Source organism: Lontra canadensis, unplaced genomic scaffold (assembly GCF_010015895.1).
Source record: "Lontra canadensis isolate GAN:19392208 unplaced genomic scaffold, GSC_riverotter_1.0 scaffold3, whole genome shotgun sequence".
In the NCBI taxonomy this organism is placed as follows: domain Eukaryota; kingdom Metazoa; phylum Chordata; class Mammalia; order Carnivora; family Mustelidae; genus Lontra; species Lontra canadensis.
Window position 1 is genome coordinate 41,747,877 of NW_022630997.1, and position 26,578 is coordinate 41,774,454.

The 26,578-nt window shown below is 37.4% G+C and overlaps 1 protein-coding gene across 3 annotated transcripts in view; it reads right to left on the reverse strand.

Moving 5' to 3' along the window:
• The window catches only part of ADK (adenosine kinase), a 517,994-nt gene that overhangs the window by 482,846 nt on the left and 8,570 nt on the right, over nt 1–26,578 (reverse strand). Inside the window, exon 1 of one of the 3 annotated variants that reach the window (XM_032839712.1) lies at nt 11,822–11,957. The exons of the other annotated variants lie outside the window; for them this stretch is intronic. Within the exon in view, the coding sequence (XP_032695603.1) occupies nt 11,822–11,835 (14 nt within the window). The 5' untranslated portion in view covers nt 11,836–11,957. Of the gene's footprint in view, nt 1–11,821; nt 11,958–26,578 lie in introns of those variants that run through there. 3 annotated transcript variants of the gene reach the window in all.

Below are 26,578 nucleotides of genomic sequence, written 5' to 3' on the forward strand. Positions count from 1 at the left end.
CCTCTTTGGACTTCTAAATACACGTAGGTTAGTTATTTTGTTGATTCCAATCTCATATTTCTTTTCTAATATTAACAGATATAAATTGTTGTATTTGATTTTGTGAATCGGCTTTATTTTGTAATTCATTTTTATTATAAAGCCAGCTCCTGCCCAAGTGCCTCATCAGCAAACTAAACTTTTGTGTTCCTATAACTGGTCCAATTGACCAGAAATGTAGTATATCCAGTCAGCTATTCCCCTAACACCAGCCAACTCTATACTTACTTGCTTGTTCCTTGATCTTTCTAAATAAGGTCAGATATGCAACCCTAGTCAATCACACCATTCCCAAGTTGCCCCTTTTAACACTCTATAAAACACACTCTTGCCAAAATCCCTTGGGAGGAGTACTCCATTGCTTGTAAGGCACTGTACTCCCTGAATTCATGGAATTTTCCCTTGAGTAAAGGACATCAAACTCATTACCAAATGTTCTAGTTTTGTGATCTGACAATAATAAACCGTAATCCAGTAAATAAAATGCTTCTCTAAGTTCTGTGAGCCACCCTGCCAAATTATTGAACCCAAGGAGGGGTCACGGCAATCTCTTAACTATATAACTGGTTGGTCCGAAGTACAAATAATAGGGGCACCTGGGTGGCTCACTTAGTTAAATGTCCAACTCTTGGTTTCAGCTCAGGTCATGATGTCAGGGTCATGAGATCAAGCCCCGCATAGGACTCCATACATAGCATGGAGTCTTCTAGAAATTTGTCCTCCCTCCCTCCCCCTCTGCTCCTCCCCCCATTCGCATACAGCAAATGCTCTAAAATAAATAAATAAATAAATATTTTTTAAAATAAAATAAAAATAAGTACAGATTGGAATCTGAACTGTGGGAGGGGACAGTCTTGTGGGACTGAGCCCTAACTTGTGGGATCTAACACTATCTCCATGTAGATAGTATCAGAATTGAGATTAATTGCTTGGTGGTGTTGAAAAACCCACACATTGTACTTGCCCTATGCGTCTTCCATTGGCTTTATACTTCACGATAAACAGGTTAACAATAAACAGGTATACATTAAACAGGTAAACATAAGAGGTATCATAGTTTTTGGCCATAGACCAGGCACCATTTTGTTTACATCTCATATGACACCTCTTTCAGATAATCTTCTCTGCCTAACTCATACCCAAAAGTTCCCATGTAAAGGTGCACAAGTTGTCCCCTACACAACTCCAGTGGGTGATGTACACAGTATGGATGATAGCTTCTGGAGCTCTGTGTTAGGTACTGCTGTCTGTCCTCCCCCAGTTTTATCCATTCTTTCCCCCTAGATTCTGTAAGGTCTTTGATAAATATTTTAAAAGAGTGAAACGACAAAACACTAATTCAAGATAGGTTGTGAGAAGTGAAAAAGGAATGTTGCACTCCCTAGAGCAATCACTAAACAATAATACAATATCCAATAGAGGATATAAAATGAAAAACTACAATATACTCAACTTAGAAAAAAAGGCAGGGAAGACAAAACAACATAAAGGGTAAATGGAAAACAAAAGGAGGTACACTAAAATCCAGCCATATTAGTAATTATATTAAATGTAAATGGATTAAACACGCCAATTAAAAGATGAAGACTGTCACACTGGATTAAAAAACAAATTAAATGGGGGCACCTAGAGGGCTCAGCTGGTTGGGCGTCTGACTCTTGACTTTTGGCATGATGGTGATTTTAGGGTCGTGAAATTGAGCCCCAGAACAGGTTCCATGCTCAGGGCAGGATCTGCTTGGGATTCTCTCTCTTCCTTTTCTCTGCCCTTCCCCCAACTTGCATGTGCTCTCTCTAAATAAATAGCCAAAATATTTAAAAACAAAAACAAATTTGACATAATTTACTAGAGATGCCTTTAAATATAAAAGCACAGAGAGTTTGAAAATAAAATACTGAATAGAAAGATATTCTATGAAAACACTAATTATAAGAAAATTGCAGTGGCTATATTTATAGACTTTATTAAAGTATAGCTGACATGCAATGTTATATTAGTTTTAGGTATACAAAACAGTGATTCAACAACTCTATACATTATGTTATGCTCACCACAAGTGTAGCTACCATCTGTCATCCTACAATGCTACTACAATACCATCAATTTTATTCCCCATGCTGTATAGACAAGGTAGATTAAAACAAGGAGTGGCACCATATAAAAAGGATTTCATACAAATAACTAATTTCATCAAGAAAAGAAAATAAATGGTTTCAAAACACTAAGGGAAAAAACTTGAGAGAAACAAATAAGACAAATGCACAGTCTTAACACCCCTCCTTTGGTAATTGGTAAAACACAAAATAAGGAAGGAATCACACTATTGGACATTTATCCTAGCAAAATGAAAACTTAAGTTTACACAGAAACCTGTACACAAATGTTCACAACAGTTTCATCTGTAAAAGTAAAAAAAAAAAAAAGAATTGGAAATGACCAAATGTCCTCCAACAAGTTAGTAGGTAAAAAAACTATGGTACATCAATACAATAGATGAACATGGAATAAGAACAAAAATGAACTATGATACAATTTGGAAATATCTCAAAGTCACAGGCCAAGTGAAAATAAAAGCCATATCTATGTGTTACATACCCTATGATTCCATTTATATAACTCTCAAAAGCCTACACACACACACACACACACACACAGTGAAAACCAGGAGCATAGCAGCTACTGGAGGGGTCAGAAGAGGACTGGAGCTCTTTCAAAGCCCTATTTCCAGATAACTGCTATTATCTGAGCTCGCAGGCAGTTCCATGAAAAAACCCATTCCTGAGGCTTATTTTTTAACCCGACTCAGAGCTTGCCCAGCTCTAAGAGCCTTTTCCCCAGGGGAATTTGTCAAAAACAATCAACTGCAATTGTTTAACATCCCAGCTTCTGAGGCAGTTGGTACAAACAAGAAACTAACCAAAAAACTTAAATGGAAAAGTGGGGGCATGAGATATCCATAAAGGGTTCTGAAAAGTTCTAAATATTCCTGAGAATCTAGAAGGCCATGTACATGTGCCCAGAACTGTGGCATGCTCAACACCTGAAAGGTCCTAAGCAATCATCTCTGAGCCATAAGCCTCAGCACAAACAGGAAATAAAGGTTATGGCAGAGTTGTATTCCTGCCTGAGCATTAAACATATGCTTCTGCAAGCAGAGCCTTTCAGCAAAGACTGGGAGACCATAACAAGTATTGGCAAGAATGTGCAGAAATTGGGGTACATGGGTGACTCAGTCAAAGAAGCTAGCTATGGATTTCAGCTCAGGTCATGATCTCAGGGTCCTGGGATTGAGCCACCATGTTGGTTTCTGAGCTCAGCAGCAAGTCTGCTTCAGGACTCTTTCTCTTTCTCTCCCTCTCCCTCTGCCCCTCACCCCTGCTCACATGCCTGCATGCTCTCTTTCTCTCCCTCTCTCTCTTTAAAATCAATCAATCTTAAAAAAAAAAAAAAAAAAAAAAAAAAAAAAAACTTTTTAATCTTCTACCCTTTTACCCAAAACATTCCAGGCCCATTCCAGGCTTTATTACTCTATTCTAGAAAAAAAATTAAAGAAACAACAAATACAAAACTACATTAAGACAGTGAGGTATGGGGGCTCCTGGGTGGCCCAGTTGGTTAAGCAACTGCCTTCAGCTCAGGTCATGATCCTGGGGTCCTGTGATCAAGTCCTACATGGGGCTACCTCTGCTCTGCAGGGAGTCTGTTTGTCCCTCTCTCTCTGCCTGCCACTCCCGCTGCTTGTGCTCTCTCTCTCTGCCAAATAAGTCAATAAAATCTTTAAAAAAAAAAAAGTGTGGTATTGGCATAACAATATATAAATAGATCAATGGATTGAAATAGTTCTGGAAAAAACCTATACCAATCTAATCAATTGATGGAGGACTCTTTCAAGAAACTCTTACACCATAGCAAGAATATAGTTTAAGACAGATCATAGATGTAAATGTGAAAGCTAAAACTATAAAACTTCTAGAAGAAAACATTTAATGGAATAGTTACTTAATTTTGTGACAGCAATAAGGAAAGATCTGAAGATTTCTAAGAACAAAATAGATAATAATCATAAAATAAATCAAATCTATTAATTTGACTGCATCAAAATTTAAAATTTCTGATTCTGAAAGACACTAAAATGGTAAGACAGGGCTCAAAGTGAGGAGAAAACATCTGTTACATATCCAAGTGTGTATGTGAGAGAGAGAGAGAGAGAGAGAGAGAGTGCATATGTGTAAAATCTGACAAATAACTTGTGTCCAGAATATAAAGAGAACTACAAATCAGTAACAAAAAAAATCCAATCAAACTACAGGTAAAAGACTTGAACTGACAGTTCAAAAGAAAAGATAAGCAATGGGTATATAATCACAATATCATTAGTCATCAAGGAATTAAAAACTAAAACCATAAAATATAACTACAAATCCACCAGAATGGCTAAATTAAAAAAGGCCTGAGGTACCTGGGTGGCTCGTTGGTTAAATGTCTGCCTTCAACTCAGGTCATGATCCCAGGGTCCTGGGATAGAGCCCCGTATTTGGCTCCATGCTCAGCAGGGAGTCTGCTTCTCCCTTCCCCCCAGCTCGTGCTTTCTCTCTCTCAAATAAATAAATAAAATCGTTAAAAAAAAAGAAAAAATATGGGGCATCTGGGTGGCTCAGTGGGCTAAAGCTTCTGCCTTCAGCTCGGGTCATGATCCCGGGGTCCTGGGATCAAGCCTCACACTGGGCTCTCTACTCAGCAGGGAGCCTGCTTCCTCCTCTCTCTCTCTCTGCCTGCCTCTCCGCCTACTTGTGATCTCTGTCTGTCAAATAAGTAAATAAAATCTTTAAAAAAAAAAAAACCAACATTTAAAATAAAGAAAAAATATGGAATAACTGGTAGTTTTATAACACTAACAGTAGGAATGTGGAATGTGCTCAGTTTTCCACTTTGAAAAAGTTCAGTGGTTAAAAGTTCTAAAGTTAAACAGACATCTATCCTAGGATACAGCAATTTCCACACCTAGGTGTTTACAAAAGACAAAAGACTTTAAAAAAAAGTTCATAGCAACCTTATTTATAGTAACCAAAAATTAGAAACAACCCAAAGTCCACCAATAGGATAACTGTTACTATCTCTGTATAATGGAATATTACTTAGCAATGAAAACGAACAAACTGATATACACATCAAAATGGATGACTCTCCAAATTGTTACTGAACAAAAGTAATCAGATAAAAGTAAATAGACACAAATAGTGCTTACCACAGAATTCCATGTATATGAAGTCCTACAACAGGCAAACCAGTATCTACCAACAGAAGTCAGAAAATGGTTGCCTGGATAGGACGGGGAGTAGAACTGATTGAAAAGAGGCAGGGGAAATGACCATGTTTTATATATTGACCTGAGTTGTGTTTATACAAATAAATAAATATATGAATATATATTCATATTCAAAATTCAGTGAACTTAGGATCTGTGATTTTACTCTACATAATTGTATCACTGGCATTTCTTTTCACTAGCTAAATGGATAGACAAAGGAAATATTTGTGTCCCTTAGGCTCTGTAAGGCCAATTCTTGTATTTGTATTCTGAATATGCCTTCTTGCATACTCAAGAAAATTATCTCTGATACGGTAACTTATTTAATAAAGCTTTTTTTTTTTGATAAAAAAAATTTACAGTCTTTCACACTAATGAGACACTAATTTACGCAGTAAATCTTCTCTCTCTCTCTCTCTCTCTCTTTTTTTAATTTTACTTGTTTGTCGGAGAGAGCACAAGCAGGGGGTGCAGCAGGCAGAGCATGCTGAGCAAAGAGCTGCACGCGGAACTCGATCCCAGGACCCCGGGTTCATGACCTGAGCCAAAGGGAGACACTTAACCAAGTGAGCACCCAAGCATCCCAAGTAATAAATTTCTCTTTGAACCCCTCCCAAGAAAACAAAACAAAAAACCCCTCTTCACTCTGTCCAGCATTATCTATTTCTCTGCTTCCTAAAGGATTATTCTTTTCAACATACAAATAATGTTGAAATTTCAGCCCCCCTCAAAATCTCCATATATAGCTTCAACTACTATTAATTTCCTGCTTCCCATTAACAGTAAAACACTTCTAAAAGGTAGTCTATGCTCTGTTAAATAGTAAGTTCCCTTAAACTAGACAAAATTGTTCCATTTTATTTAATCTTTTTAGTTATCTCTACACGCAACCTGGTCATTACCTCATGACCCAGAGATCAAGAGTGGCATGTTCTTCTGACTGAGCCAGCCAGGCACTCCAACAAAATTGTTCATTTTAAATTCAATTTTAGAAACACATATGGGAAATGACTAATACTTATAATTTGTAGTTTAAACATTTTTATATATTACTGTCTTTTTTTACATCATTGTCTTTAAAGCCTCACAATAACCCCATAGGGTAGATATTGCAATTATCTCTAACAGAAATAAGAAGTTCAGAAAGGTTTTATAACCTGCCAAAAGTCAGACAACAAATAAATGAGTCCCAACTTCAAATCATGTTTTATATACTGTATCTGGACATCTAGAACTCTCAGTACAATAAAAATGTCTGACCAATGAAAAATACCCAAACCCAGACAAAATATAGGCTAATATTCCATTATCTTATGGTCCTATTTCAAATCTACTACAACAGAATTTTTACAGTGTATAAGTAGATGACCAGATAATTTATTACCCAAATAGGACACTTTTGAGAATAAAGGAAGGACTATTAATAATTATGCCAGGATAACTAGCATGATCTAGGATTGTCCTGGGCAAACTGGGACATATGGTCATCCTATTTATAAGCTAGTCTTGATATTTGAAAATAAAAACCCATATTTATGTTTTATTATAGTATTTTTTATTTTTTAATTTTTTTATTTTTTCAGATTTTGTTTATTTATTTGACAGAGACACAGCTAGAGAGGGAATACAAGCAGGGGGAGTGGGAAAGGGAGAAGCAGGCTTCTTGCCAAGCACGGATCCTGATGCAGGGGCTCGATCCCAGGACCCTGGGATCATGACCTGAGCTGAAGGCAAACACCTAATGACTGAGCCACCCAGGTGTCCCAATTATAGTATTTTTTAAGTAACCATTTAAAAAGGAGTAGGCATGAAGAGCTAAAGAAACAAGATTGTTAACCAATGTTAGAGGAAAGGGTTAACATTCCAACAGTCTAGGCAATCATTTTGGTTCCCTTTTATCTCTGACAGTTCTTAATGTAGCAATACTGTGGCTGCAAAGATTTGTAGTTAGGAGGCCTTACATGCTTTTTCAAACAAAGATGACCTATTTACAAATATGAGCATTAACAACTGACAACACTGCACAGTTCTATACGAAAAGGATTTGTTTTTGTTCTTCAGTATATTTCATAAATGAAACAATTTTATTTTAAAAGCTCATTTGCCTAAGAAGTCCCATAGCATAAAAAAGTTTGCATAGTAATCTGAAATTCACAATTCTTATAAAAGACACAGGTCCTGCAAGGAGTCTGAAAATTCTATTTAAAGGTTCCAAAGAAACTAACTCAACAAAGCAAGGCAGCTTCGATCTTAGCCACATTTTACTCTCCATATGAATGTTCGCCATCTGAGTGGCTTGGCAGATCTTATTGGACGCATCTCAAAAGTCTTGAGTGTTAGAAGAAAAATACCCTAGGACCCAACTCACAGCCCACATAAATTTTCCAATGTAGGCCTAACCCACAAAAGTAGTTCCAGAATCATCATGTAGGCCACAGTCATGTCAAGCCCCAGAATAGACCAAATCTAACCTGTCTGGACAGGACAAAGAATAGGGTTCCTTAGCTCTATAGCAAACACTCTGTCTCCCTACCTAATTTTCCTAGTCTTCCCTGGCACAAAATCAAGCTCTAAAGCAATGTCCAAAACCAGTCTAGGCATTGATGTTAGGAAAACAAGGCAATATTCACAGCAGTATTTTGAAACAGTGTTGCTCAGTGTAAAGTACATAAAGTAGGAGTCAGAAGGCCTAAGTTCTATCTTAAGCTCTACCACTGCCTAACTAGGACATACCCTTCACTTTGAGCCTCAAGGTCCAGTACAGAGAAAGGAAAAGGGTAAAATGCCCTCTAAGATTTCTCTTTTTTTTTAAGATTTTTTTCCTTATTTAATTGAGAGAGAGAGAGTGAGAGAGAAAGCAGAAGCAGGCAGAGAGGGGCAGAGGGAGTAGCAGACTCCCCACTGAGCAGGGAGCCCAAAGCAGGGACTTGATCCAGGGAACCCCAGATCATGACCTGAGCCAAAGGTGGACGCTTGACTGACTGAACGACCCAGGTGCCCTTTAAGATTCTCATCTAGGCCAAACACGGTACATCTTTCAATGTCTCCTGAATTTAACTCATTATCAACTTTCCTATTGGGCTAGTTAAAATGACAAAACCATCAACTTATCAAATATGCTTTATCATATCCCGAATAAAGACCAGTTGGAATCTGATATATTTAACAAAAAACAAAAGTTATTCTTCAAGGATTATTGGTTTTAGAGGCTATAAATTTAGACTCATCAGTAATGATGTAGCAGAGTAGAATACAAAAAACAAGTCGAAAAGACAGTTATCGCCAGCCAAATTCATTCAAAGATCTTAGATTTTTTTAAATGCTTTTGATTTAAATAATTATTTATGAATTCCTAATAGTTGAATGTTAATTTGTAAAGGGCATTGAACCAGGTGTCTAGAGATCTGAATTCTAGTTAAAGATCTGCAACTGTTTGCTTGAGCTTAAATCGCAGTTTCTCTTGGCTTCAGTTTCTTGAAATGTAAAACGAGAGAATCAGGTAAGTTTGCTTCCAATTTAAAAATCTAAAATTTAGGGGCGCCTGGGTGGCTCAATGGTTTAAAACTCTGCCTTCGGCTCAGATCAGGGTCTCAAGGTCCTGGGATCGATGCGGGTCTCTCTGCTCAGCTCAGGGTCTCAAGGTCCTGGGATCCATGTGGGTCTCTCTGCTCTCTGCTCAGCGGGGAGCCTCCTTCCCCCTTTCTCTCTGCCTGCCTCTCTGCCTACTTGTGCTCTCTCTCTGCCAAATAAACAAATAAAATTAAAAAAAAAAAGACATTAAAAAAATTAAAATTGAAACTTTTTTTCAGACAACAGTCTCTAAGAGATTCAAATTGCTTTAATGAGAGAACACTGCATTTACAAAATGTCCTAAAACTTAAAAGCACTTTCATACCTATCCAACAACACTGTGGGATACACATTAGCATCATCATCACTGAGTATTTCATTAAACAAATGTCCAGAGAAAAAAGAAAAGGAAAATCAGTTAATTCAAGAAAAATGACTCAGAACCCTGGCATGCTGACCACTAGTCTGGTTTCCAATCTTATATTCTGTCATTGAAAAGACACACATTACTATATTTAGCAACAATTATTTTAAGTGCGGTGTAAAAAACAACACTGGATGTAAAATCAGATTTGAATAATTTTGTGATCTTGATCACTCTCATCACCAGTAAAAGCTGGTTAATTAATACCGATCTTTGGGCTACTGTTAGACTTGGCACAAAATGGGAGCAAGCCTAACAGCAGGTCTGTGAAAACTAAAACTGACAAAATTCACTGAAGGCAGTCCTCAGTGGAAAGTAGCTGCTTTCTGTAGGATTATCGACTCATTCAACACTGCCACCACTTATAGAGAGTTGCTTCAACTTCAGTCTCCCTGCCTACTCGTGAACCTAAGTTTTAAGTTATCAAATTCCTTAGAGAACTAGAGCAAAGCAGAAGAGTTGCTATAATTGTTTCTCATGATACTTGACAATTTTAGTCCATAGAAGCAGCTTTTTCAGGAAATTTAAGTTAAAGATATTGTTTCTATAGAAGCATCATGCAGTACACTACATCATGGATGTCTGGATTCAATTCCTAACTACTACTAAATGATTTCGCACAAGGCACTCAACTTTTATTGGTCTGTTTCCTCAGGTGTAAATGTGGTATCTGGTTTAGATAACATATCAAAAATTTGGGGGGAGCCAGAGTGCCTTCAGCTCAGGTCATGATCCCAGGGTCCTGGGATAGAGTCTCCCATTGTGCTCCCTGCTCAGCAGGGGGCCTGCTTCTCCCTCTCCCTCTGCCTGCTTTTGCCCACACACCCTCTCTTTTCTCTCTCTGCCAAGTAAATAATTAAAATCTTTAAAAAAATAAAAAAATTTGGGGGTCATCACTATAATTCAAGACTATGTAAAATACAAACTAACATCTGAAGAAACAACCATAAAATTTAACTATTAGCAAATATCAATCTTCCCACAAGTCGAATAAGGCAGGTGTCAACCTTTACTTCAGTCTTGAACACAATGGCCGTTCAACCCCTACATTAAAACAGCCATCACTTGCTAGCAACCGAGGCTTTAGACTTGTGTTTCTCCACTGAAGAGCAACCAGGAAGACAATGGTCAATTAAAACTGAGTCCACATTAAGAACTGATTCTTAACATAGAAAGTATCTAACCCACACTCCTAATTAGCGGCAGGCTGCATGTATGGGAATGAGGTGAGGGGATATTAACTTGGTTTGACAGCATAATGTTAATTCATTCGAAAACTTTCTTGGCATTAAAAGCTAGACTCTTATGTCCCAATATAATTTACTGTGAATCCTTTCCAGGTCGGTCTCCAAGTTTTAGCACCTGATTTCTCCTTCTGCATAATGAGGTAAGTACTCTTTGTCTATGTTAGTATAAAATTATATAATTTAAGAAACTGTATCCAAGTTCAGCACAGTTGCATCTTATCTTACCTGAGGATTACATTCCCAAGTCAACTCTTGAATATTATACAGTCAAAATTAGCACTGAAATATCATCAGGGCTTAGAATGTTGGACGCTCACGGACCAAAAATTAATTTATTTTATTCTCTTCCAATTTGTTTTAGAGCCTCCCTTTCCCTGGGACAATGAACACCAAGGTCTACTTTGAAAGAGGCAGTTCAGAACACTGGGTAAATAAAGCAATTTATCTCTTTTTTAAAGAGTCGTATTAGCATAGTTCAACATTCTGTCAATGCTACCTGCAGAAGGTGGAGCGGCCCATTAAGCTCTTACCATTAACAAAACAAAAACAAACAAAAAACCAAACCTTCACAACTTTGGGAAAGCAATTGGGGTAAGTCTCCTGTTTTTTTGCTCTCGCTTTATACCTCTATCCCACAAAAATCATTTCACTTGTGACTCTCAAATAAAAGTAGGTAAACAGATGGTACCTTTGGGAACCAGAATATTAACTCCAGTCAGAAGCAAACATTTTAGGAACACACACAATTTCGCAACTTAGGGGGTACGTATCTACATCAGAGCAGAGCCAAATATGCTGGTCTGCTCATGGCCACCAACGAAGTTGTCAGAAGGCATGACATGCAGGCATGGCCACACATGGTCCACGTCACATTTCCTCAGGCGCTGGGTCACCCCTGGGAGGGAAAGGTAGCTGCATTTATTTATTTATTTATTTATTTTTTTCCTCATGAGAAATCCACTACACACACAAGCAAGCTTCACACCCTGGAATCTGGGCGGGGGTCACCTCACCGGTACGGCTAGTTATTGGGCTCCGCCATGTGCCAGAGACCCAAAAACTTCTGAGAGCAGCAATGACCACATAAAAAGTGCAGAGAGAACCTCCAACCTAAGGGGGACCCGAGCCACGGGGAGGCTGCAGACCACTCAAGAGAAGGGGCGACAGTTCTCAGCAGTCAGGAGGCTAACGCCCAGTAGGCGAGTACTTTAGGCTGCCGCCCTCTCTCATTACCTGATGGACGTCATGGCTTCACTTTCCTGCCCCACGCACCAGCGCTCGCCTCAGATGCTCTGCGTCCGCACCGGCAGCAGCAGCAGCAGGTACCACGGCAACTGCTCCTCGGCTCGGGCACTCGGCGACCGGGAGCGCGTCCTCACACACCCCGCACGCCAGCGGCCCCCGCCGAACCGGCCCCACGTGCTGATTGGCCGCGCCGGGAGGGGGCGGGCGCTCCGCCCACCGCCGGAGGCCGGAGATGAGCCCCGGGCGCCTCCGGGCGAGGCAGCCGGCCGCGTGTCTCGTGTCCGCTCCCTGGCGCGCTGGCTAGCGGAGTGGCTAGCGGGCGCGGTGGCCATCTTAAGTCTTGGTAACAAGGTTCCCCTTGTTCCCGGCTTGTGGGGCATGAGGCTGGTGCCCGCCTCAAAAATGGCCGCCCCAACTGGCAACCGGTTTGTCAGTCACATGGCCACGTTCTACCTCTGCAAGCTCAGGTCGCTTTAACAGGACTTGGGACAGGGACGCTGTCAGGGCCGAGTTCAACGGCCTGGAAAACCCACCTGCAGGAGAAAAGCAGCAACCTCCTGGGAAAAGCTCTCAGCCTGGGGAAAACAGAAGCGTGGCAACAGCAGCAGGTTGTGTTAAATTCGAACTCGCAGCCTTTAAGTATCAGTTGCTCAGTCCAGCGGTCTCCAAACGTTCTTCGACTTAAGAAACACTTAGAACGGCTTATTTAATATGGAACTGTCCAGGGCCCATTGTAAACTTTGTGCATCATAATCTAGAAAGGTGGGGTCCAGATACTGGTATTTTTAGCGAGTACCAGGTGATCCAGGTACACATTTAAGTTTTAAAGCCTCTGGGCCTAATTAGCCCACTCATACTATACTGCTAACCATACTTTTCTTAAAAGTATACAAAGCTCCGAAGCAAGTATCTAATACCACAGAGGGGCGGGAAATGGAAGAACCCGAACTCCTGGCCCTAAACGTAAAATTTAGTGTGGCCAAAAGGCTGAGAAATTGATTCTGAACCACTAATAAGACAGGTAAACGTCAACTGCGGTAAGGACCAGAGGCAGTAAAATCATAAGCTTTATAACCTAAATAGCTTTAATTCCCTCTTTATTCTCTGTAAAGTAGTATTTTTATTAATACACTACAGCCCCCAGTGACATTCACTTACTGACCATATAGGGTGTGATCAGTTCCATAGGTCTGAAATCAGTTATATTAGAAACACAAACCCACATATACTGAAATGTGCCCAATGTGATCAAAATGAATGAATTTATTTTATTTTATTTTAATTAAAGTTTAAAACCAAAGCAATAATATATTTTCCATCAAACACAATTTTGTTTTTATTGGACTATATCTCACTGTTTAACTGCTAAAAATTAAGCACCCAAATTAAGACACTGTAAATACAAAATACATACCAAAGTTTTCAAGACTTAGTACAAAAAATATTTATTAATTATTTCAGTAATAATTTTTATATTGATTACATGTTATGATACTTTGCTACAGTGGGTTAAATAAAATATATTAAGATTAATTTAAGCTGTTTCTTTTTACTTTTTTAATGCGGCTACTAGCAAACTTTAAACATATGCATCTTGCATTACATTTCTACTTGACATTGTTATTCCACTGTCCAAGATAGACTTCCTTCTTACCTATCCTTGCTCCTCTGACAGAATAATCATGTTCACAAAATGAAATCAGTAGGGAGACCAGTTTATACAGATCTGTAGTACCTTGCTAACCATCTAAAACATCAACTATTTCAAGATGTCCAGTTTTATTCAAAAACGTTTTAGCATTGTTCTCTTTAATTTGGTAAACGACTAACCAGAATGAACTCATGGAATATAAATCTTTGTGTTTAGTCCATGACTAAAGATTGTTAAAAACGTAACTATGCTTTGCTGAGTGAGACGTTGACCAAATGTCCACAAGTAGACAAATCAGTTGTTTCTCTGGATTAAAAAAGATCTGAATAAAAGAAGCTGCAGAATAGCAATTTGAAGTGGAGGAGACGTGAATAAGTCAACAGTTTCCCTCCTCCTCTTGTGGAAAATGCTGATAGCCTACATGAACTAAAATCAAATCAGGAATAATCCTTGGGAAGGATTTCAAAACCTCAATGTAATTTTTAATATGCAATGTGCTACTTTATTATGCACACACATCATTTGAGCGATCTTGTTAAAATAAGGGTCTAACTCAATAGGTCTCTGTGGCCAAGAATTTGCCCGTTCTTTATGCACCTAGATCTCATCAATTGCCTCTTGTCCATGGGCCATATTAAGTAGCAAGGTTGTAAAGGTAGCAAGCCAGTGTGGAATCTCTGCTTGACTCTACTAACTGCATGACCTTGGGCTGGTTTTTAACCTATCTGTCCCTCAGTTTACCCATTATATGCTTTTCAGGGCATTGTGAAAATTAAAATTTAATTCTAGTCAAGTGTCTTTTGGAGCCCTTGGCATGTGAGGTAAGTACTACTCTGTTATAATCACACTGGTTAAAATTACATCCCTGGAAAGCATAATATGAAATGAACATGAGGGGTTCCTGGATGGCTCAGTCCCTTAACTGTCTGCCTTCAGCTCAGGTCATGATCCCAAGGTTCTGGGATCGAGCCCCATGTCCAGCTCCCTGCTCAGGGGAGAGTCTGCTTCTCCCTCTCCCATTCTCCCTGCTTGTGCTCTCTCACCTGCTTTCTGTCAAATGAATAAATAAATCTTTTTTTTTTTAAAGTTTAAGTAATAGTTACTCAGTAGCTGTGTGTGTGTGTGTGTGTGTGTGTGTGTGTGTGTGTATTTGCATGTGTGAGAAAGACAGAGAGGGAGGAAGGGAGAGATGGGAAAAACTGGGTGAAGAGAGGGTAAGGAAAAATTAGAAAAAGAATAAAAGGCCTAGGGGTGCCTGGGTGACTCGGTGGGTTAAAGCCTCTGCCTTCAGCTCAGTTCGTGATTTCAGCGTCCTCGGATCAAGCCCCGAATCGGGCTCTCTGCTTAGCAGGGAGTATGCTTCCTCCTCCCCCTCTCTCTCTCTCTGCCTCTCTGTCTACTTGTGATCTCTATCAAATAAATAAATAAAATCTTTAAAAAAAAAAAAAAAAAGAATAAAAGATCTAGGAGAGAAAGAATAAAGATCTGCTTTTGCATGGAAAAACATGTCCCTACTTTTATCCCTACCTGACTCTGAAAGAGCAATCACACACAAGCCCTGTTTGCTGAAATAACATTTTTGTCTATACCTGCTGAAATGAACTGGTACCTAAATACATTTTAAAAAACTAAACTTTCTGAAAGGTGCATTGAGGGTGCCTGAGTGGCTCAGTCACTTAAGTGTCTGCCTTGGGCTCAGGTCATGATCTCAGCGTTCTGGGATCAAGTCCCGCATTGGGATCTCTGCACGGCGGGCAGTTGGCTTCTTCCTCTCACTCTTCCTTTGTCCTCTCCTCCCGCCTCAAATAAGTAAATAAAATCTTAAAAAAAAAAAAAGAAAATAGCATTGAATGATTATGAGTAAAAAACATTTAAAAGTTTTGATTGTTAGATGAAGAGGATGTGATATGGCTTTATTTTGATTGATTGAAGATTTGAATATTCCAGACTCTTATCTTTCCTTAATGATACAGAATTCAGATGCTTCAGAAGCCAGACGCTTAACCAACTGAGCCACCCAGGAGCCCTAGTTAAACTTTTTTGATCAATTTTTCAACTAACTTATTTCAAATGTAATCTTTTAATTTTAGGGAAAAAATAGCCAACTGAAATTCCTAACTTCCATTAACCTCCTTATAGCTTCAATCATTGCATCAAGATAAGTGGCAGAGTAGTTTGCTCTTGGGTAGATAAGTAAATATTCTATTTTATTTAATAGTTTGGTTAGTCAGCCACTATAAAAGCAAATAGATAACTAACCTCAAACAGCTAAGTGCCTCTGGGTACCATAAATGAATACACAGACCCCCCTCCCACTCTATTTTTTCAACAAATGCTTCAAGCCCCAAAATGATAGCCAAGTTCTCTTCAAACACAACCAGTTTTGCTGTTAAGGGTGCCATAAAACAAGCACTTTCATACATTGTTAGTGGGAGTATAAATTAATCCATTTCTAGAAAGCTTTTTGGCAGTATGTGCCAACAACTCCTTTTTTAGAAAACAATCATAAATAAAATAGAACAATGTGAACAAAGATTTGTACACACATTTATTCAGTTCAGCATTAATAACAGAAAAAAATTTATGATATTCTAAATAACCAAAAATAGGGTAATGGTTAAATAAATTGCAGAAGAATGTTATGGAGCTATTATAAAATGTTTTCATAGACCTTTTAAGGATGTAGGAAAATACTCATGTTAAATGAAAGCAAAAATAAACAAAAGGAATGCAGAGTATGACCTTGACTGTATTAAAAAAAATACATGCCATTATGCAAAGAAAAAAGATGGGAAAGAAATATACCAATATGTCATTACTGGTTTCTCTGGAAAGTGGGATTATATGTAATTTTTACTTTCTTTTTCATATTGATCTACCTTATAAACTTTCTAATATATATATGGGTTTTATTAATGTAAAATTTTCATATTATTAAATTTTAATTATCTTTCTGAAATATTTTAAAAATACAAAACCTATTCCTTCTGTTTTTTAAATGAATTTTTTAAATTACAACCCATCAAAACTACACTTTATTATTAGAGGAACGGAGCTTATTTTACACATCTTATTTTTCATGTATAAAGACTGTTTAAAAGAGGAATAACAAAAATAAAATGTCTTTATGATTTTCTTGGTTAATTTTAAATCTTAACTTGACAAAAATTAAAAGCATAAATACAACTTTTAGAGCTCTGCATAGCCCTTATGAGGCCAGCTGTCACAACACTGAAAGTGGAATGCCTTCCCTGCATATTACTTAAAAATACATCTCCTCATTTCCTATAAATTAAGATGCTATTAAAATAATGCTTCTGAAACAATCTATATGCTACTCCAAAAAGAGAAATTTCCTAAGACCTATCTCCCAAAAAGTAAGTAGTGTGCCAGAGTAAAGTTCGGGAACCTGGGAAAAAGGAGATAGGAATTCTAATCCCGGAACTAACAAAGAATGTTACTACCTTTAGCCATTAGTTTTCTTACCTGAAACATAAGGGAGTTTGTTATAGGTGACATCTCAAGTCCTAAACTTTCAGTTTTATTGGTCAACAAAAGAAAAAAAGTTCACTTGTGTCTCAATACAACTTGGATTGTTTCTTCAAAGAGTTGATCAATTTTAATTCAATTTTAGTTAGCTTTCATTATGGACAAGATTATTCTAAGAAACAATGCTGAATGTATTAACTCTTCCCCAAAAACATTATATATAAAAGGTCTGCTATTTTTATTTTAAGTATTACCTGTAGATTCTTATGTCACATTTCATTTAAACATTACATATTCAAATAATATAATCTTTTTTTTAAGATTTATTTATGTATTTGTCAGAGAGAGAGATCACAAGTAGGCAGAGAAGCAGGCATAGAGAGAGAGAGGAGAAAGCAGGCTCCCGGCTGAGCAGAGAGCCCGATGCGGGGCTGGATCCCAGGACCCTGAGATCATGACCTGAGCCAAAGGCAGAGGCTTAACCCACTGAGCCACACAGGCGCCCTAAATAATATAATCTTTAAATGGAACCTGACCATTTATTTCCCAGGAGAATTTGAAGAATATAATAACATTTGATTGACTGAACTTTATTTAGTAAAAACTCTTAGCAAAACTCCTTCCCAGGAACACCTACACAGTGTTTCTTTATTTCCAGTGAACTACATATCTCTGAAACTCAAAGAAAACCTCTAGTCTAAAGTACAGGACAACAGGGCTACCCAATTATTAATGCTGCCAAGAACACATTGTGAAACTGTACAACTGAATATCACTACCACTTCATTAAAGAAAGGGCATTTTGGGGTACCTGGGTGGCTCAGTGGGTTAAGCCTTTGCCTTCAGCTCAGGTCATGATCTCAGGGTCCTGGGATCCAGGCCGGCATCGGGCTCTCTGCTCAGCAAGGGGGGCCTGTTTCCTCCTCCCCCTCTGCCTGCCTCTCTGCCTATTTGTGATCTGTCAAATAAATAAATAAAATCTTGGAAAAAAAAAAAAGAAGAAGAAAGAAAGGGCATTTTAACATAAAAATGTATGAAGGAGGGGCTTCTGGGTGGCTCAGTTGATTAACTGTCTGACTCTGGATTTCAGCTCAGGTCATGGTCTCACGGTCATGAGATTGAGCTCCATGTCCCGTGGCCTCCACACGCAGCAGGGAATCTGCTTGTCCCTCTCCCTCTGCTCCTCTCCCCGCTCACTCTCTCAAATAAATAAGTATTTTTTTAAATGTATGAAGGACATCACAAAATAAAGAAGAGCTCTTCCCAAAGTATTATTGTAATCTTACAAAATACAGTCTCTACAGAATATTTTTTTCTTATTTTTATTTCACTTCAGATCTGGTCTATGGTACTTACAAACAAGCTTTTAGGAATTATTCACTATTAACTCAACAGATATTTATTGAGCAGCTACTCAACTGCTCAAGACACTAGAGATTCAGGGCGCCTGGGTGGCTCAGTCAGTCATTAAGTGTCTGCCTTGGGCTCAGGTCATGATCTCAGGGTCCTGGGATTGAGCCCCACATCAAGCTCCCTGCTTAGCAGGAAGCCTGCTTCCCCCTCTCCCACTCCCCCTGCTTGTGCTCTCTCTCTCACTGTTGTCTCTCTCTTTCAAATAAATAAATAAAATCTTTAAAAAAAAAAAAAAAGACATAGAGATTCAGCTACAGTAAAGAACATGAACTGCCTTTACATTACAGTGAGGGTATATGATTAATAACTCAACAGTAAAACGTCAAATGATCTTAAGTGCTATGCACAGAACTAAAAACAGATCAGTGTAGAGAATGGGTTTTTAGATAGTCTGGGAAGGCTTCCAGCAGGAGAAAATGGAATGACAAGGAAAAGACAGGTGGAGGAAGGTCATTACTGATAGCAAGAAAATGATGGCTAGAAAAGCAATGTGAAAAAGGCAAGCAAGAGAAGAAATGTGGTGGTTAAAGCAAGAAGCAGATCATGGTATCTTCTACGAGCCTACGAAGTTTTTACTTTGTTATAATAAGCATGACAGGAAGTCACTGTTTTAACACCTGTTTTAATCAGACAAATAACATGATCTAATTGTTTCCAAAGATCACCCTTGGTATTTGTAGAGAGAATGCACTACAGGAGCATGAAAGGAGAAAGACCAAATTAGAAGCCTATTATTATAGTAATAGAGCTGACAAATAATAGTGGCAGACAGAAGAAGATGGACATTTTAAAGACAGAATGACAGAACTTGCAGGTGCACTAGATATGAAAGACTAAGGAAAAGGATGGAATCAAGAGCAACTCCTAGATTTTGGAATATATTGAGTAAATTTGGACTAAACTGAGTAAATGGTGCTATTTATTAAAATAAAGAAGGCACAAGAGAAGCTCAGAAGACTGGAGCTCTGGGAGAGGTCAGAATTGGAGATAGAGACTTGCCAAACAGATTTTTCCTTCTAATTTTTCTTACTTTGTGGCACCTATTGTTTTCTATTGATAGACTACAAAATAAAATGTCCAGAATTGAATATGCAGTTTTATTTGAACAACACCCAAGAGAGGAACCATTCTTGGAGTATATATAAGTATATATAAGTAGAATAATAAGTAAAAGTTACTTTGGTTCATAGTATGTCCCAGACACCATGCTATGTATCTTTCAAGTACTATCCCACTTTATCTCTCAAATGTGAGGAGATGTTTTATTATTGCCATTTTACAGATGAAGAATTGAGGCTCAGAGTTAAATAACTTGCCCAGTCACACACTACAGAACAGAAATCCAAACTCTAGTAGTTTGACTCTAGAACCGGGCCAATTACCACAGTACATACCTAGTGTCACTAGAATAAACCCAAAAGTCTGCTGTAAGTCTGAGACTTTTATAAATATCCAAATTTCAGACCACCACATTATGATGTCACCCATAAGATGCAGTGATCCAGTGACATCTTCCCAATTAGCTAGAACAACTTCTGAAATATTATTCAGAAATTGCTTCCCTTGTTCCTATATATGCTTAAATAGATTAAATATATTTAATGAATGAATGAAAATGCCATTTTAATCTTTTTTTTTAAAGATCTTATTTATTTATTTGACAGACAGAGATCACAAGCAGGCAAAGAGGCAGGCACAGAATGGAAGCAGGCTCCCTGCTGAGCAGAGAGCCGGATGAGAGATTCGATCCCAGGACCTTGGGATCATTACCTGAGCCAAAGGCAGAGGCTTCAACCCACTGAGCCACCCAGGCGCCCGCCATTTTAATCTTTAATTTAACCAAGACTCCTAATTAACACCAAGAATCATTTCTTAGATCTCTTAATTTTTCAAAATCTCAATTTCATTTCTGCCAAAATCACAAGAATGAATACCCAGTAGTGCAATTGCTGGGTTGTAAGTTAGCTCTATTTTCAAGTTTAAAGATACAAATGTAGTGATCCAAAGGAGCATGTACACCCCAATGTTTATAGCATCAATGTCCATAATAGCCAAGCTATGGAAAGAGCATAGATGTCCATCAACAGATGAATGGATAAAAAAAGATACACACACATACATACAACAATGGAATATTATGCAGCCATCAAAAAAAAAGAAATCTTGCCTTTTGCAATGACGAGGATGGAACTAGAGGGTATTATGTTAAGCAAAATAAGTCAATCAGAGAAAGACAATTATCATAGGATCTCACTAATATAAGGAATTGGAGAAACAAGACAGAGGATAATACAGGAAGGGAGGGAAAAATCAAACAAGACAAAACCAGAGAGAGAGAGACAAACCATAAGATACTCTTACTCTCAGGAAACAAACTGAGGAATGCTGGAAGGGAGGTGGTGGGAGGGATGAGGTGGCTGGGTGATGGACACTGGAGAGGGTATGTGCTATGGGGAGTGCTGTGAATTGTGTAAGACTGATGAATCATAGACCTGTACCCCTGAAACAAGTAATACATTATATGCTAATTTTTACAAAAAGAAAAAAAAAAGAAAAGAAATGAAATTTCTCTCAAAAAAAAAAAAATTACAAGAGTGATTTTTTACAAAAAAACATGTTTTAATCCCTCTTCTAGCATTTAGGGGTACACAATGAATAGCAAGTGGCTGAGTTTACTATCAAGCTAAGTAAATTCCCCATCCTAGACATTCAGCTATGTGAATCTAAGTTAGGCCTTACTGAGGCCTTGCTTATCAAGATCTTTCAAGACTCCAGAAGTTGAAATCACAAATATTCACAAAAGGTTCCAAAACAAATTTACTCATATAGCCCCTAGGTATACCATTTTACTAACTCCTAGTCCCTACAATTTTCTTTGTAACGGTAAAAATAAATTATGGTCTCAAATTGAATATGCAGTTTTATCTGAAAACTGTCCTAAGAAATAATCATTTCTACTTGGTTGTTTTATAAATATTGAACGGTTTTCTAACATTTTCTTTTATTCAACGTTTTTGTTTTCTTTACTGAAAAGTATGGAATGTGTGTGGGGAACAGAAGCAGATTTCTCACTCTTTCTGTTTTCAACAAAAACAGAACAGCCTCAGACAGCCTGTATGTGAAAGGAGTTATTAAACCCAAATGTAATCTTTAGACATTGTAAGAAGGCAGCTCCTTTTGCATACCAAATAGACTTTTTCGGTGGTGTCAGATAGCAAATTTAAGACTTCACAGAGATTTCTGAATCTTAAATCATTTCTTCAAAAACCAAAAACACTCAGTATTTCATGGAAAAATAATATATACATTTAAATTAAATTCTGAACTTTGAAACCAAAACTAGACATATTTTCCAATAGGGAAGGGGGGGGTGGGACTATAAAAAGTAATCACCTCTCAAGAGGCAATAACAGAATTAAAAGCTTGGAAATATAATTCAGTCATGTTTTCCAAAATTATTTTACCATAATTGTAGCAGATTAAGAAGGCCTCAGTTTCCTGGAGACAAGAGTTTATGTCCCCTCCCCTTGAATTTGGGCTAGCCTATGACTCCTCTGACCAATGGGTATAGAAGTGATGCTGTAACAGATTTCAGGCTATCCTTAAGAGGATTGCCAGCTTCTGTCTTGGTCTTTTGGATCCCAGAACTGCCAGGTAAGAAGCCCAACTAAGAGGCTGAAGAAACCACACACAGAGGTTCACAAACTACATGGAGAGGAAGAGAAGCACGGTTGAGCCAAACTTTCCAGCCATCCTCAACAAAGCATCAGACAAGTAAGGACAATCCAAACACTCCAGACCAGACCTGTTGTCAGCTAAATACGTCCAAGAGATCCTAGTCAATACCACACACATCAGAAGACTCAATCAGCCAAACCATGTCTGAATTCCTGACCCATGAATTCTAATAAAATGATTGTTATTTTAAGCCACTAAATTTTGGGATAGAAAACCAAACTCACTGTGAAAAACATATTTTGTATTGCAACCTAGTATGCTATACTTATACCTAACTGAAGAATGTTTCACAAAGCAATACTAATGCTTCCATATTCAATGCACTGATATTTTCTATTCTATTTTCCTTTTATAAAGTACCAATTGTGCTACAGCCAAACTGACACATGATGTAGTTTGAAAAGCATTTTAACCTATACTACTCACTTCACAGGTGCATACACAAAGATAGACAAAAACCTTAATTGCACCCAGTTCATAACAAGAAGTTTCTCACAAACTCTCATTCACAGCTCAGAAAGGAGTGAAAAGCTGAAAAGATGAGGTATCTGAGGTTAGAAGTTATACAGAAATCAGAAATAGCTAAACGGAATTGGGCCTTTTTCTTTTTTATCACCTCCTTTTATCCCCCCCTTCTTGTTCACAGATCTCTATTACCCTCCCCCCACTTCCTTTTTCCTATGATTATCAAGCATTATGAAATGGAGGTTTTTAAATATCATTTGAATTTAATGAAATGTTGTGGTCCATTCTTAAAAGTAGACTAACAGAACATTTCATTTCTTTTAAAAGGTTGCCTTTATTATTATTTATATAGGTCCAAGGCTAATCATGACTGCAGTTCATTTTTAATGAAAAGGTGGTCTCATTACTATCATCTCAGATGTGGTAGAACATTTTCATAGGATTTCAAATTACTAAGAGTATTAAAAGATTAACAGCTTTTTAGAGGATTGCTAGTACTTTTTTCATGTATAATGTAGGACTACTTTTTGAAGCAAAGGGTGTGCTTAATTTTTTTAATCATACAAATCACCAATGATTTCTGTTGCTGTTGGTTATACAATATCTGAATATTATAGCTAATTATGAAAAATCTTTAATAAGACAGATTCAGGTTTGAATCCTATCTCTGCCACTCACTAACTGTATAGTCTTGGGCATATTAAACTTTCTAGCCAATAATAGTTATCTCATATTATAGTAATTGATAATGCTAAAGATAAGATTGAAATTATTAATAACAGGAGAAAGTGCAAAATCTCCAAAGTTTATTAAAACTTATTAGAAGTTGCTCTCTTAACTGAACATTTTAACTCTTAGACATAAGCAAAATTGGTTTGCTCAAGGCTTTTTAATTATAAATCTGCTCAAAATTCAAGTTCAAGAAGTTAATCCATTTGCAAAGCATACCATTAAGTATATCCCACAAGGGAATACAATATTTATTCTTGGAGGAGAGGGGGGAAAGGGCTACATATGTGTCAATAAGAGAAATTGAAAGACTAAAATCTAAACAAGGTTACTAAACACAGTGCCACAGAATTTATTTAAATAGTGTGCTTATATAGCACACACAGAATTCACTTTGACAAGTTCTCAATCTACAGCTTGGTAAGTGTAATGTAAACAGCAAGAAATGTGAGTCCTAGGTCCTGAGTATGAATTGAGAGCTCACTACTTAGGAAATCTTAACTTCTCTGTGTCAATTTCCTCAGTAAAGAGGTTACCTTCATGTGAGGATCAGTAAGAAAAGGTAAGGGAAAGCATCTGATAAAATCTTTAAATATGTTATTCTTATCTCAAAACAAACAAAAAACTTCAAAGAAAACAAATACTTCATTTCTTGTTCCAGAGGATAAATACAATGGAAAGTTCTATCACTTGAGATCAAATCTCAACTCAAATACTTCATACCTTTAAGTAACTAGCTGTGTTATCTTACTGGTATCAGTTAACCTCTCTGGACTTCAATTCTCTCAACTGTACAATGTAAATATTAGACTGATTTTAAGTACCTCATCAGGCACAAACAATCTAAAGATTCTAAAACATGTTCAAAGAGTTTCTAAAAATCACATGAAATTATAAATTACAATTTCAGAGGCACATCTTGGCTGAGATATGTTATTGTTTTCACATCCCAATTCCATAATTTGCAGGAAACCCCAGGTACTTCTGGGAGTTACCACACTACCAGGGAATTTGGACTCAGTCATCACCTCCCACCCCTGTTCCTACCCCCACTCCCATCAGCATTTTCCATCAGTCTCTGGAAACACTTTTAAAAAAGGAAGAGCTTCTCAAAGGGAAAGGCTAGAGAGCCTGCTAATGAGTATAGACCTGTTCTAAGAGTGTAAAGATGCAATATCTTGGTCAACAGATCATTTAAAGAGCTCTGAATTGGACTTGGTATCTACAGGGTATTAGCAAATCTTCTCAGGAATGTAGTTTACTCAAGCTTTAATAAGTCAAAGGTCTCTGCTGTCTATGTGTTTCCATTAGTGGAAAATGTACTTCCTCTTCCCTTATTTGTGCTGAATCGAGGGGAGGAATGGTATGCAAATAGAGGAAGAAGAGTGCTAAAGAAGGGATTCCTGCCTCATGTAGTAGGCTGGGCCAAGAAAAGTTAGTATCTCTCCCAATTCTAAGGATCAGTGAGTGTATATCTAGAAGTTTATGTATTTTTCTACAGAGCATCCCTACAATATTCATACATAGGGAAAGACCCAAGGAAGTCAAACCTACCATGGAGAGAAGAACCTATACTCCCCACACACCCACCTCCACCCCCGAAAGACAAATCTTTTCCTTTCTTTTTTACTAAAATATTATTTCAATACTAAACATTGAGTACTACTTACTGAATTCAATTATAACTACCCAGTTTTATACATTTGGATAAGAAAGTGCTAAGTAAAATACACAAGACAAAGTAGAATTGTCAGTATATTTTCATGTGTGTTAACATGCCATCCCATGCTAAAATGGAATATAGTCAGTTCATCCTGAGTGTGTGAGAACAGAGACAGAATTGAGGGTGTAAGCCTTAACACTTCTATAGCTTAACAGCTTTAATCTTCAACAAAGTTAAAAACTAAAAATGATAACTAAGGTCTCATCTCTTTCGGAAAAACAACTTCTGAAAAACTCTATTTTAGGAGGAACCCAAGACTTCTCTCAGTCATGCCTATAAAACAAGAAAATGTTCAAATCTCTAATGTGGTTAACTTCAAAGACAACATATTTTAACTGTTTATTTTTGAAGGAAATAATTTTCCTGTATTTCAACTTATTTACTCAAAAACTTAAATGGTTTTTCAGACTTCAGCTCTAGGGCTCAGGGAGTAAAACAGTTTATATTGCTATATCAAGCTTAATGGAATTTGAGAAAACCTAAGATGTCTGAATTTCATTCTTTTGCTATATTTTGTTTTTAAATGACCCCTCCTAGATGAGTCAAGAGAGACAGATCTTTCTAAAAGACCAATTTTGTGGTATTATCCATTGTTACACAGTACATTATGTTACACGGTATGCTACAAAATTAAGAACAGTATTCCTAACAGTAGAGTTAGCAATTAGAGTTCTGATTACACTGCAAATAGTATCACTAATTAAGGACTTGTTAACCCAAAGGAAAAAGATTAATCATTCTGATAGGCGACTGATATCTTTGTAAATTTACTCTTCAGAAAAGAGTATTCCTCTGCCAAATAAGCAATTCTGTATTTAAAAAAGGAAGTAAACACTGACTACAGGGCCTTAATAAAATGTTACAGTTTATGCAGAAGTATATATATATTTTTTACTTTTGAAGGAATTTTCCCCATGAACAAATGCAAGAAATTATTATTGTAGTCAAAGTTCACTAGAGTCACCAGAAAGAATAGAAATGCAGTCTAAGAGTGCACCTCTTGCCTCCACTGTCCTGCACTATAGGATTTCTTTTGAACACAGCTCACTACATATAACAAGAAAAATAAAAGGTCCAAAAACCATCAAGTGTTCTCAGTAAGGATTCTATCAACTCTTAGAAATAGGTAAGAATTTACCACTAATACATGAATCCATTTTGCAATAGTGAGTACTACAAACATAATCATAAAATATCTTTAAATAGTTACTTAAGAATTCATTTATTCAACAAAAGTTTAGAGCCTGTTATATTGCAATTAAGTAATTATGAGGCACTAAGAGTTACTCAACTAGCTTCCTGACTTCAAGCAGCAGTAAGCGAGATAAAACATGTACATTATGCACAGCAATAATGCAAAGTATAAACTACAAACAGCCAGAGGAGGTGTTTCCAAGCTGGATGATTAGGAGAGTTTTAAAAAGAAGACACACACTTTGGCTAGACGCTGAGGAATGAGATTATCAAGAGGTGGGTGATTCCTTTGTTTTCACAGATATTTTCTATACATGCTATAGAAATGGGTTTTTCTATGCTA